This window comes from Xiphophorus couchianus, chromosome 2, assembly GCF_001444195.1.
Source record: "Xiphophorus couchianus chromosome 2, X_couchianus-1.0, whole genome shotgun sequence".
NCBI classification, from domain to species: Eukaryota; Metazoa; Chordata; class Actinopteri; order Cyprinodontiformes; family Poeciliidae; genus Xiphophorus; species Xiphophorus couchianus.
In genome coordinates this window covers 21,886,840-21,899,507 of record NC_040229.1, presented here as the reverse complement: position 1 = coordinate 21,899,507, position 12,668 = coordinate 21,886,840, and the positions used below count along the sequence as shown (strand labels likewise).

General features: G+C 36.2%; 1 protein-coding gene across 2 annotated transcripts in view; it reads left to right on the top strand.

Annotated features, from left to right (window-relative positions):
• The window catches only part of necab2 (N-terminal EF-hand calcium binding protein 2), a 103,652-nt gene that overhangs the window by 67,177 nt on the left and 23,807 nt on the right, over positions 1–12,668 (top strand). Inside the window, exon 9 of one of the 2 annotated variants that reach the window (XM_028027877.1) lies at positions 6,049–6,105. The exons of the other annotated variant lie outside the window; for it this stretch is intronic. Coding sequence (XP_027883678.1) covers positions 6,049–6,105 — 57 coding nt within the window. The remainder of the gene's footprint in view (positions 1–6,048; positions 6,106–12,668) is intronic. 2 annotated transcript variants of the gene reach the window in all.

The following is a 12,668-nucleotide window of genomic DNA, read 5'->3' as shown; positions in this document are numbered from 1 at the left end:
ACACTGAATAATCATCTTCCAGACAAAATCCAGACTGAAGATGAACCAATGTTGTTTGTTGATTTGTTTCTTTATCTGTTTTTTCAATAAAGTTTTATTTTTCTTAGAGATGAGATCTAGAGTTTCTTGACCACAGATTCAAACTTCTAGTGAAATGACAATTGAGCCACATTATTATGTTTCACTTTTGACATTTTGATGAAAAATACACAAATTGTTGGAAGAACCTGTTCTGTTGGGTTGTTGTCTGTGGTCTTCAGCAGAACTAGGAGCAGAAATTGTGAGAAACCACAGCCTATATAGTTGTAGCAAAACACAATTCCTCTGCAGCTGGTTGGACTCTTGCTAGCTTTTTGTTCCCTAGACAAAGTATTTTCTATGTGACCAAAACTATAGGAAATTAAGTTTCTATAACTTAATATGCAAAAAAAAATATTTTTTTTTGCTTTTTATCTTGTTCAAATATCTCAACTTACTGGTGACTGGGATGAAATTGGCTTCATCTATCCCTCCAATTTTACCTTGACAAAGGCCAAATGCACCACTTCAGCATGTTTACCTTATTGTTTTCTACAGGGCTCTTAACTGGACCATTGTCAGACAAAACCTCAGCAAACATGAGGGTTTTTTAAAATACACTGTCTCAACCAGAGAGCATTTTAGTCTGTCCTTGATGACTTTCTTGGGCGGAATTGAAGGGGCTTCTTTGCTGTGCATGTTGTCCAAAGGTTTTCGTCTCTCTGGGACTTCAGATGCACTCTGACTTTTTTACAATGTGATTTTGTGTATTTCTCAGGAGGAAAATGAGGAATCCATAGTCGTATTTCTGGAGCTTGCTGGACCATTGTTGATATCGTAAAACTTCTTCTCCAACAGAGTCTTTAATTACATGGCTCTTTATGATGCAACTGTTTTTCAGTTGCAATCTACTTAGCTGCAGCTTGCTGCATGCCAGGTCATTTTGTGATAAATGCTGCATGCTTTTCTTTGGAGGTGCTGATTACAAACAAGAACACAGAGCTTTTAAGCCCATCAACCTTACTTTAATAGCATTCTAATTTAGTCTGGTATAATTTGACTGATATGAATTTTTAAAACAGAACTTTCAAAGCTTAACCTGCAAATATATACATATATATATATATATATATATATATATATATATATATATATATATATATATATAGCTTTAAACTAAGCTAAGAAGGCCCTTTTCAATGAATTAATGTCCTTCTAATCAATTCACAAAGTTGGCAAAATAACGTATCAGCAAAAGAAGTTTTGGCCATGACTATACAGTTGTCGCAATAAAACACTATCCATTTGTCAAGTTGAACTTATTTGTGTGCATAAAACATTACTCATGCCCATATGGCAATCTGGCCTCAAGCCTTTGCCTTGAGCTGCAAAGATTTAGAAGCATTTCTGCTGACCATGTGAATGTTTGTCTTTTTGCTGCTATTATGAGAGCCTGGGTATCATACTAATTATTTTCAATAATAAATTCAGGAATGTGCATACATTTAATGTTGTTACAGACCAGCAGTAGCTTCATGAGCTTAAATCTATTTATTGTTATTTATATTTATTTAGTGTTTCAAGCATTCTGAGACTTCAAGCTGACATTAGAAATGATGCCCTTTCTTGTTTGAATGGTGCCTTGTAGGAGCCCCTCCTTCTGCAATCAAAAATGCAGAAAACCATCTAGATTATGAAGTAGGCTAAAATGCAGTGCAGTCCTATACAAATCATGTCTCCCTGTTTGCAGAAGCAAACAATAGAAAACATTTTTCAGGCACAACTGACAGATATTTATAAGAGCAACTACCCACATGACTCATTTCAAAAACCGCGACTGATTAAAAATGTAACCAAATGCTTTAAAGAATATGTGGCGACTGCAAGTAACACTCCAAGCTGGATAAATAGCTTTACAGGAGGCTCGTCAGACACATGATTTAAATCAAATAATTTGCTTTAATTTTGTAAAGATGTTTTTTTTCCAACAGATAATTAACAACTACAATTATTAAGATTACTAACACTTGTTCTATATGGTAAAATTCATATTTTCACAAATGTGCTTTAATGTTTCAGTTTCACACATTTTTACCTAAAGGTTTTGTTGCAATTCGTATGCTTTTTTGCTTTTTGTTTTTCAAAATTGCATTCATTGGTGACTCGGTTTGCATAATATGAAATAGCTGTGTCCAATGCGGCAATTTTCTCTTTTGTTTTGATGTTCTGTTTGATATGTTACTGTTAAATGGCTTGTTTTGTTGTAAATACAGTATTTTTACTTATTCATCTTAGGGTTGCAGTGTTATGTTGATGGAGACTAGATGCTGTGATGAAGCTAAACATAAAGAAATATTTCACTAGTAAAGAAAAGACAATAGCTGAGTGAACAATAGGGACTTTATTTTTGTTTAAAATATCCTAGTTTCTGTCAAATGCAGGCTGAAGATCATCAAATCCCAGGGCAGATGTATTTGCATTATGATAGACAACTATGTCATCAGCATAAAGATGAAGAGATGCATTTGTAACATCTTTATCTACATTATAAATTAGCACTCCACAATATTAACAAAACATGACATTCATTGTTGTTGCTGCACATTGTGGTGTCTGTCTTGGTTGTAATAGGATGCAGTGGACACCACACATCAGTGCAAACCTTTTGTTCCAATGAAATGCTTCAGAGCAAGGCTGTGTTGCTTTGAGCTGAATGATGCTCAGAGCACCATCCGTCTTACCTAAGTTTAAATAACCTTAATTTGGGCACAGCTATCTGTGGCATCATCTGTGCACCTCAAATCAAAGTGAATCTGATTCAAGGTGAAGCTGTACGGAAACCGAATGGAGTATCAGTAACTTTATAATAATACCTTACAACAAAACAATTAAAATCATACAGAACACAAATTTACTGGACAGTCAAGTGGACAAATTGATTTTCTTTCATCATTTGATAGCATCTTACTTGTCATGCGGAAGCGACTTCTATTTTCTGGATCAATCTATTGTTCCATATTATATACGTTCAGAAAATGAATCACTTTAAGAAAGTTTAAAGACCCTTTTTTATCCACTGGCCTTTGTTTAAAATGTATCCGTTCTGTCTGTTGAGTTCCTTTCTTTGCAATGTTAAATTTTTTTGCACACATTTGTAATTACATCTTGTGTGCTTGTAAAGCACTTTAGTCCAGCTCGTTATAAAGTACTCCACTGTAATGTTAATAGTTCAGTCCATCCAACAACATTGTTTCATGAACTGTAAGATTAATTGTTTACATCCATATTTCACTTTTAGATGGGTTTGTGTCTAGTCATAACATTTCTGCTGCTCATTCAGAGTAAATTAAGTACATTTGGTTAAATGTTATTTCAGCTCTCATGAGACTAAACTGTGATGTTGCATATTCCGCCTTATTAAACTCACGCGCTTGCCAAGCTTCTGCGCTTTGAGTTTTATTTGCACAAAAATGATCGAAACAAAATTAGAGCACCCAGGCCGCATGCAGAAGAAAGCAGATCAGGATGAGAAGAGAGAAGGTGTGGAGATGGTTAATGAGTGGGTGAATAAATGAGGATTTTTTTTATTAAGAGGGAAGGATGAAGGGAGGAGGAGTTCCAAAAAAAGAAACGTACTGAATTATTTCCCTTCGTCTTTTTCCTGAGACACGTCCACAATTCAAGACACCACCTCATCTTCCTCATTGCCCATCTTTACATCCTTCATCTCCTTCTTTTTTTTTCAGTACTGAGCCTTTTAAGCCTAATGGATCCTTAGCTCACTCGGCTCGCTTCGCAAAAGGAAGGAGCTGTGACAGAAAGAGCAAAGAATAACAAAACACATTATGCTGCCCAGGGGGGGCATGAGGACGAAGATCTGGAAGAGGAAGAGAAGATGTTTTCTCACTCCCTTGTTAGAATAAGCCCTCAGCCTTTAGCCCGACTGTGATTTCATACAACAAATGACTCAGGTTTAAATAAAACAATTTCCCACAGTCCAGTGACCTCAATTTTGGCAGCAATGATTGAAACACCTTTAAAGAGACGTTCTTTAATCACTTGTGGCCCCCAAGGCTCCAGAGAGCCCATTACTCCTACCTGGTTGTTTGAAGTGACTGTGGCTTGAAGAAAAATTATTTTTACATTTGACTAAACTCAGTGAGGGTCTGTTTTTATTTTATTTTTTTTTTAAAAAACACACCCATAGCAAGAGAAACTATTTTATTTGTGCTTCAGTCACTTCTGCTTTACTCTCTCAAAATGAAGTAAAGACATTAGTGAGGATTAAATTCAAACGTTTGCTTCAAAATTTATCAACAAGCACAATTCAAAGTAACTGATAACTATTTAAGTCACATAAAATTAATTCAAATTATAATGAAAATTTTGTATTTAAAGGAGATAAATGTAGTTGAAATGCAGTAGAAATTATATAAGTATATCAGTTTTTCACCAAACCTTCATTGTTTGACACTGTGGTTTTACAATAATAAGAGATCCGAGACAAAACACACATCTGCTAGATTATATTTACACAGAGAAAAGTACTGCAGAAAGGATATGAGAGTAAAGTAAGGTTTCACAAAGCCATCATAAAAGTGTCTTTGTCCTGCTGTTCATGCAACTGCTTCCAGCTCGGATCTTCGTATTGACACTGTGCAGGTGTCTGGAAGAGGAAATGATAATATCACACTGTGTCAGAGTGAATCACGAATTGTTTACCGAATGAATAATCATCCAGCCACACACTGAGTGATGTTATATCTGGCAGGATGAAAATAGTGCCCTGCATTGGCACTGCTGCTCTGATAACACGCTGGAAATCCTGTTACCTGCTAAAAAGGTAAATTCATGCTGCCTCTGTTGCTGGGTGTCGCTCTTAGATTCTCCTGCTCTCTTTCATGTACGAGGTTTGCAAACTATTATTATTTATTGCTCTCTGGGTGGTGCAAACAGGAAAATGTTTTTTGTAGGAGCACCAGATCCTTGGTTTTACAGGGGTTTAGTGAAGCATGTATGAAAGGATACAGTAGGCTGAACACTGAGAAGCAATTTATTTTCAACAAAAGAAAAAGCTGTGTGCATGCTTCCCTCATGGGTTCCCAATGAAGAAAGCTCAACTTTGTGCAATGAGAAAAATCAATCTGTAAGAAAGTGAAACATCTAGAATAGACACAAGAGGATCCTTAAATTAGACAGGAATGATGCTGGTTGTCTCCTCGTGTGGGTCGTCTAATGCACCTATTGGTTCAAGCACTGAGTCACTGTGGGATCTATGCACCACACTGGACAGTTTTAGCTATTTTCAATGTTCCTCACTTGCAACATATTCTGTTTAGAGGTGAGACTAATCTTTTATGTGCTGAACAACCACCAACACAAAGCGCTTTCTATTTGAGTCCAGCTGTGACCGTGCTGTCACATTAAGCCTGACTTCATAATCTCTTAACTGTGTGGGTGTGTGTGTGTGTCTGTGTTTTGAGCACCAGACCCCATTTCTTTACCTTTACCTCCTGTGTTGGGTAAAAATCAGTCACCCTTCGAGGAGCACTGCACAAACTACGTTTTTCATCTGTCACCTCAGTAATGGCGACCTCACACTCAAACTGGTTTATGTAACTTTTGAGTCACTGAGTGTCAAAGCGGAGGAGAATCGTGGAGATCGTTTTTTTTTGTCATCTTTGCACACAGTCATTGTGCTGTTAGACCACCTGGCTCTGCTGGTTAAATGTTATTTCAGTATCAATCGTAACTACGATAGTTTTATTCAGGCCTTAGATCATTAACTTTTCCAAATACTTTTGTATAAAAATTTCAGTTTTAGAAGTACATTTCTTGTCATGTTTTACTGCATCCACCTTTCTTGGAAAAAAAAATATATCTAGAAACATTGTCTCCCTCTGTTGTGCCTGCTTCTGCTCTCATCCTGTGCATCGACACCTCTTGTTGTGCTTTTAGCTGCTGCTGTTGTAGTTGCCCCTGTTGATTGACGTGTTGCTGCTCTTGTTGTTGTTGTGTTTCTGCTTTCAGACAGTCTCGTTTGATCTGCACCAGAGGCTAACAGATACAGATGGCACCCCGAGCGCAGTAAGTAAGCCAAACATTGAATGAATACATCCTGCACTGCACGCAGCCTCCGGTCCAGCGTCGCTTACTGCCGCCTGTAGGGCGCTTAGTTAATGGCGATCTCAGTGAGTGCATCATGGATATGCTCTCCTTTATTTCCCTGGAAACATATGGGGTCTTAATTAGCTTTTTTGGCTTTAGTATTTTATAAAAATCAAGCAAGAAAGTCTCTTGTCTCCTTAAATAGAAGAAGACATAACCATTATAAGCTGTTTTGAGAGTCGAGGACTGAGTGTCTATGTATAGCACACTTTCAATGCAATGCAATGTTTAAACACCATAAAGAGGTCCTCTTCTTCTACTATATGCCAGTGTCACGTAATATTACAGAATAATACATTAAAGTTGGAGGTTCTAATGCAAAACTATGAAAAGGTTTGAGTTATAAATACTGTTGTGACTATAAGTTTAAAATATATTGTTTTCAGTTGATTTGTGTATTAAAAAGCAATTAAAAATAGGAGAAAAGAAGAAACAGCTCAGATTCATCTGACATCTGTGTTGAACAAATATTGAAGGAGATTTGTTGCACATATTAAATACTTGGAAATGATCTGCTTATCTTTAAAAGACAAGCTCAGTGATCTTACAAACGCTGATTAAAAAGCACTTTCTACAGAGCAACAGATGAATCACTGAGACACTTTCCTCAGTGAGTCAGAATAATTACATTCTTAGATCCAATCCACATCCAATAAAACCCAAAGGAGACAAATGTGAAGCTTTGTTCATTTTGTTTTGTCTTAGAAATGTCAAACAGGAAACTGAGACATTCACAAGCTATTCATTGGGTTTGCTGATTTAAAAACAAAGTTTGTTTGTTTTATTGGCCAGCACCTTTAATATTCATCATTTCCAACAACCGCTGTTTTCGGCGCTGACTGTTTGGAGTGCAATAATCAGTCACGCAGGCCTGAAATCTATAATCATCTTTATTAAACTGGGAGAAGATAATCACTGTTTTGTTGCATCATTACACAAACTAACAGCAAAGTGCCGTGGCTACACCAGACAGGGGGAAATCAGAACAGGTTGAAATAAACCAATCCCTCCTTTTTATTAGAAATCAATCATAGTGGTTACACACAAACTGAATTGTTTCATTGAAGAAAGCTCTAAAAATAACAATGACTCGCAATAATGACTTTTTTTATCATCCAACCTGTTTGTGCCTCTTTAACCAGGTGATTTAAAAAGCCAGCTTTATTTCAATGTTAAATGTGTTCAAGATGTAGATGTACTTACATGCAAAGTGTCATTTACTGTAGAGTATCTGCATGATTTATGTGATCCTTCCAAAGACACTGTGATAATTTTAGTTTTTAGTTTGAACTTTTCATGAACACAGTAATCCTGAAAAACCAGAGAAGTTTGTTTAGCTTGTACACATGAAGGCAAGCAAACAGTGAAGGAGATTTGTTGCATATGTCTCATAAAGTGCTTTGATCCTCCTTGAATAACTACTTACTAGTGGGTCATTTGTATTCAAAATTATGCAGTGTAAAAAAAAAAGATGAAATAGCATTTGCTTAAATGACTATAAAATTCCTGACTGCTTTAGCCAACATTGGTTTTCCATTTGATAATTTCCCTGCAGAAGTGTATGTGTGTACATGTTCATTTTGTGCTTCATGTGGATAATGTTTGCAACACTCAATGCATCTCCTCAAGTCAAAAATGATAGCGCAATGCAATTTATTGCACATTTTTTACATATGAAGTATTTTTGTTTTCACACTGGATTCACAACACAACACTGGTTTTGGTTCATATTATTTTTTCAGTAAATTTATATCAACTAATTAATATATTTGTGGTCAAACGGTGTTATCACAGAAAGAGACATTTTTTGTGTTTCAGGAAGACGTCTTGGTGTTGTTGCTAACGATTTGTTGACTTTTAACACATTGTTAACCAGTATAGATGTTTTTGAAACATATTTGTCAATAATTATTTTGAAGTTATTGAGATTAGGGTTTTGTGCAGGACAATTCCACTGTCAAACAAAGAACACGTCATGCTACCTTCTGGCTTTAGGGCGATGCTAATTTCATTTTCTACAGATATTTGTCAGTATAGATGCACAAACAGATTATATGAAATGACAAATCTTTGCTGTATAGATCGGAGTTTCGTCTATCCCCTTTAGCTGCTCCTTTTTTATTCTGTTGACATTTTTTGTTCCTGTTTGCATTCCTTGAATTTGTTTTGCATTACTTTAAAGTCATTTTGGTCTCCATGGATTTGGTTTGTATCTGTTTGTGTTTTCACATGGAGTTACCCATTTCCTGATGGTTTTATTTTGCGTTTTTTTTTCCAGAGTTTGTACAAGGCTTGAGGCTAGCGCTACGCTTACTGTGTCTGTGTTGACCTGGAGTTTACATACTTTCTTGTAGCATATTTTTAATCAAATGCATCTTTTTCATTTATTCCAAGTATAAAAACCAGTTTTCATAACACTTTTACCTACTATACTAATTGTTTTTTAAATATACAAAACTCATTATCGAATTCATGATGCACTTTACATCATTCGTGTTTCACTGTTCTGGAAATGATTAAGAGAGAAATGTGGTTCATTGGATAAAGCAAAGGGGGGGAAAAAAAACTTAGTTAAGATAAAGAAGCCAGGTAAAAACATTGATAACAAAAATATCTGTCCTCTTAAACCTCAAAATGCAGAACTTGTTAAAGCCTACATCTAAGCACAGCCAGTATCTTGTTTTGTAAAATTAGATCCACCATCATCGAGCCTAACTGCAACACAAGGATGAACTTATTTGCACTTGCCACGAATAAGAATATTATATAAGCTAGACATATTTCTGAAGATCATTTGGTCTGGATGTTTTATACATTCTCATTTCACATTCAATCTTAAAAAAACAAACCTTTTATTTTATTTTTCTTAGTGGTCCAAAATGTTTTAGTTATTTATTTTTCTTTATTCCCTTCGAACACAGGGTGTTTGCCTCTGGCCCCAGATCTTCTATCTGCAGGAGGCCATTGTGATAATCACATATTGCGCTTTTGCCCGCAGCAGTCCAGCCACTTATAGCTTCCCATTAGCCGCCGGGAAGCTGTGAGAGGTGGACTAAATTGCCTTGTTGTCATGGCCACAGACACAAAAACACTGTTTTTATTATTTGGCATATTTTCCCCCTCCATTATTACAGAGTGATTGTGGAGAGGGACATATGAGTAAAATGCGGGGAGAATAGCAGAGTAAAAGCCCTACTGGCCAGGAGTCAAAGCAGGGATCCAACTGCTGATTTATGCACCGAAACTTTCGACCTCCTAAAGACTGATGGAGTTGTGAGGAGCTGGTGTAGGTTGTGGTTTACCAATAAAATATCTTAATGAAGACAAATAAATTATTCTTTTAAGAAAATCTCAGCAGAATATGCAAAAATGAATTTCCTAAAAACAAAAACCTGTAGTTTTCCTTTACACCAAGCCATGAGGATAGTCTTCACAGGGTTTTCTGAGAACATCAGGGAGGCAACATGCTCGAGTTCCTCGACTTTTCTGAGCATGTGCAAAACTTCAGCAATAAAGTGATGATTCATTATCCTGTAGGCTGCATATGTGGGTTCTTGGAGCAGCTTGTATGGATGTGTCCCTCAGTGCATACCAATCCCTGTGTGTAGATCATAGTCCACGGTAAAATGGAGCTCCCACTTTTACAGTAGTGCACACACCTCCAAATTGAATACACTGGTTGAACGAAAAGTTTTATTTTCCAGGTTTCAATTTAGATGTATTCCCACAGTCAAAGATAACTTCTGGGTTTTGACCTAGTTTATCTGATTACAGAGATCAGTGAAAGACTTTGACTTTGTGTTTGTGATTCCAATCATCATTGACTTCAGTTTTACATTTTTAAGTGATCGAGCTTCATTTAAATGTCTGTGGAGGTCGTGTAGATTAACAGGTCTTAATCTGGTGTGAAAGCATTCTTAAGTAACATTTACCCATACTGCCACTTTAGTTGTGACTTTCAGTTGACTTTAATGCTTGATTGCTCATTTTTCACTAAATCAGTGACCATGTTTTGCTTGTCCCTCTGGGAATTTATCACACCAAACTTGAAACAATCTTTATGCATTAACCTTGTTCTTAAAAAAAATCACTTAGACAACCATTTTACTTCAGTGACCAAGGGTAAGTCATGTTGCTTAAAGGTCAGATTTATCTTCTGAAATGATCATCTTTATTTTTTTTTGTGCTGTGTGAAAAGCACCAGAATGCTTTTAAATTGTTATTAAAATTGGCTTTGTTATAAAAAAATTAAGGGATCAATATTGTGGCTCTTTTTGTCCTTTTCCTCTGTTTTACTGTTAATTAGTCAACATTTTTAGAGATGATCCCCCATAAAGAAAGACTTGCGTAGAAACCAGCGAAGAGCTGAAATAAGAGAAACAGACATGGGCAGACAACTCACTTGACATGGCTCTCATTTGATTCTCCCCTGTCCAATCAAAATCGGTTATAGATTCTTCATCGCGGGATAGAGGCCTGTAAATAGAGACTCGACAAGGAGCTGTGTCTTAGGTGCAAAATCAGATGCCTTCATTTATGTTGGACCCCATATCATGTATATATGGATATGTCTGGAGATGGGTCTGAATTTTTTTTTTAATCTTTTTTTTTGTACGTGCTTATTTATATGGCTACTGCAAACACAGAGGCACTCGAGGCTTTGGTAGAAAGTTCTGAAACTGTAGTTTAGCTAGTAAAACAGGAAAAATTGGACCACTGATTAGAAATGATGTTGAGAAGTACATGACTTGCCCTTGTTCTTTTTGATATCCGAGTTGTTGATCTCTGCATCTTCCATAAATAAGATCTTACCGGCTTCTCTCATTAAAGCTGTTTTTACCTGCCCACTGAATTGAGCCAAAATCTTTCTTTTTTCAGAAAATGAAATCAAATTGCTTCATTAAATGTTCAAAGCTTAGAAAATTGTTACTCATTCCCATATGCCTTGTAACATCTTCTTACTTATTGCAGAACAACCAGGATATTTGTAAGAAATCTTAATGTAATATCAACAAGGACTTTTAAAACTAATATGCCTGGATGTGTTTTTACTTTTATTTAATTTTTTTATTTTAATGCTTTTTTTGGTATTATTTTTTCATTTGATACATTTCCTTTTATTTTAAATGTTGCTCCTATAGTTCAGGTTTAATGATTGTGACCGGTCTGCGAGATATTATTTGCTTTCCAAACTTTACTAGCAAATTTATTAAATGCAACCTTCAGAAATAACCTGTATTTCTTGCAACAGTATCAAATGCCTCATCAACCAAATGAATTATGCCTCTACCTTTGAACCCCTCTTTTTAGAGAAGACAGGCTTTCCTGATTAAAGGCAAACGTTGCTTGCAAGCAGGTGCATTTGTTTGATTAACAAACTGTGGGCGGCTTGTGGAGCCAGGTAGTAATGGATGTGTTTATTTCTTCTATCCAAGAGTTGTGGCATGTAAGACAAAAGAAAAGCATATTTAATTTTACTCTTCATTTCCTATCCTCTACCCTTCACCCCTTTCTCTTCAACACCAAGTGAATCATCATCTTTTCAGTGTTCGGATTTAATGTAACACCCATTTTTGCTTCTAACCATGAATTTCTTTTAACAAGGTCATGGCCTATCTCACTTTTTATGTGATTTTATTCATTTTCCTTTGCCACACTGTCCTTCTGACCTTCCGTTTTCCACCAGGAAAAAGTCTGTCAAGGCATTCATCCCCTCACCGCCTCCATAGAAACGAGGCGCTTTGAGTTGGATCAAGGAGCAAGGGATTATAATTACTGTAAATCAAACTGTGAATAGTGGATGCAAAGACACTGTAAAACTGCAACTGCAGGGATGGATTAACATTTTCATTTTATTCATAGTGGACACTGGTAAGCAGTGAGTAGCTACCTGACAGGAGTGAAGTAGGTCGACTCAATCACACACACTGTATCCTGTCCTTCTCCTAATCCCTCTAAGAAGCCCATCAGGGAAGGGAAGCAATAAAAGCAGGAGAAGCTGCAGTTGATTGAGAACAAAATAAGAAAGGAGAATATAAAGGGTTGAGGGAGATACTGAGGCAGATTATAAAGCAATAAAAGAAAGATAATAGAAATGTTGCAAAGGATAGAGAGGTGCGTAAAAAAAAAAAAAAAACCTTGATGGAAACACAAGCCTGGCTCTGTTTTGAGGAAATTGATATTTTCAATAGAGCTGGAAGGTTTTTTCTTTTTAAAATCTTAAATGCACAAATTCATCAAGGTGTCCCCTCCCCTCGTTCCCCTTTCCCTTTATTCATTCAGTATACTATCTTTCCACAGCTGTTTATGTAAATGAAAACCATAATTATCTGGAAGGCATTCAAAAAGCTACAACCTATTCCATGCATTCATTGCTTTTTAGTTTAAAAACCTGCTGGCCCTAAATTATTGCCTTAAGTTTAGTTTTTTTTTTTTTTTTTAAGAAGCTTGCATATGAATGCTAACATCCAGCTGCTCTGGAT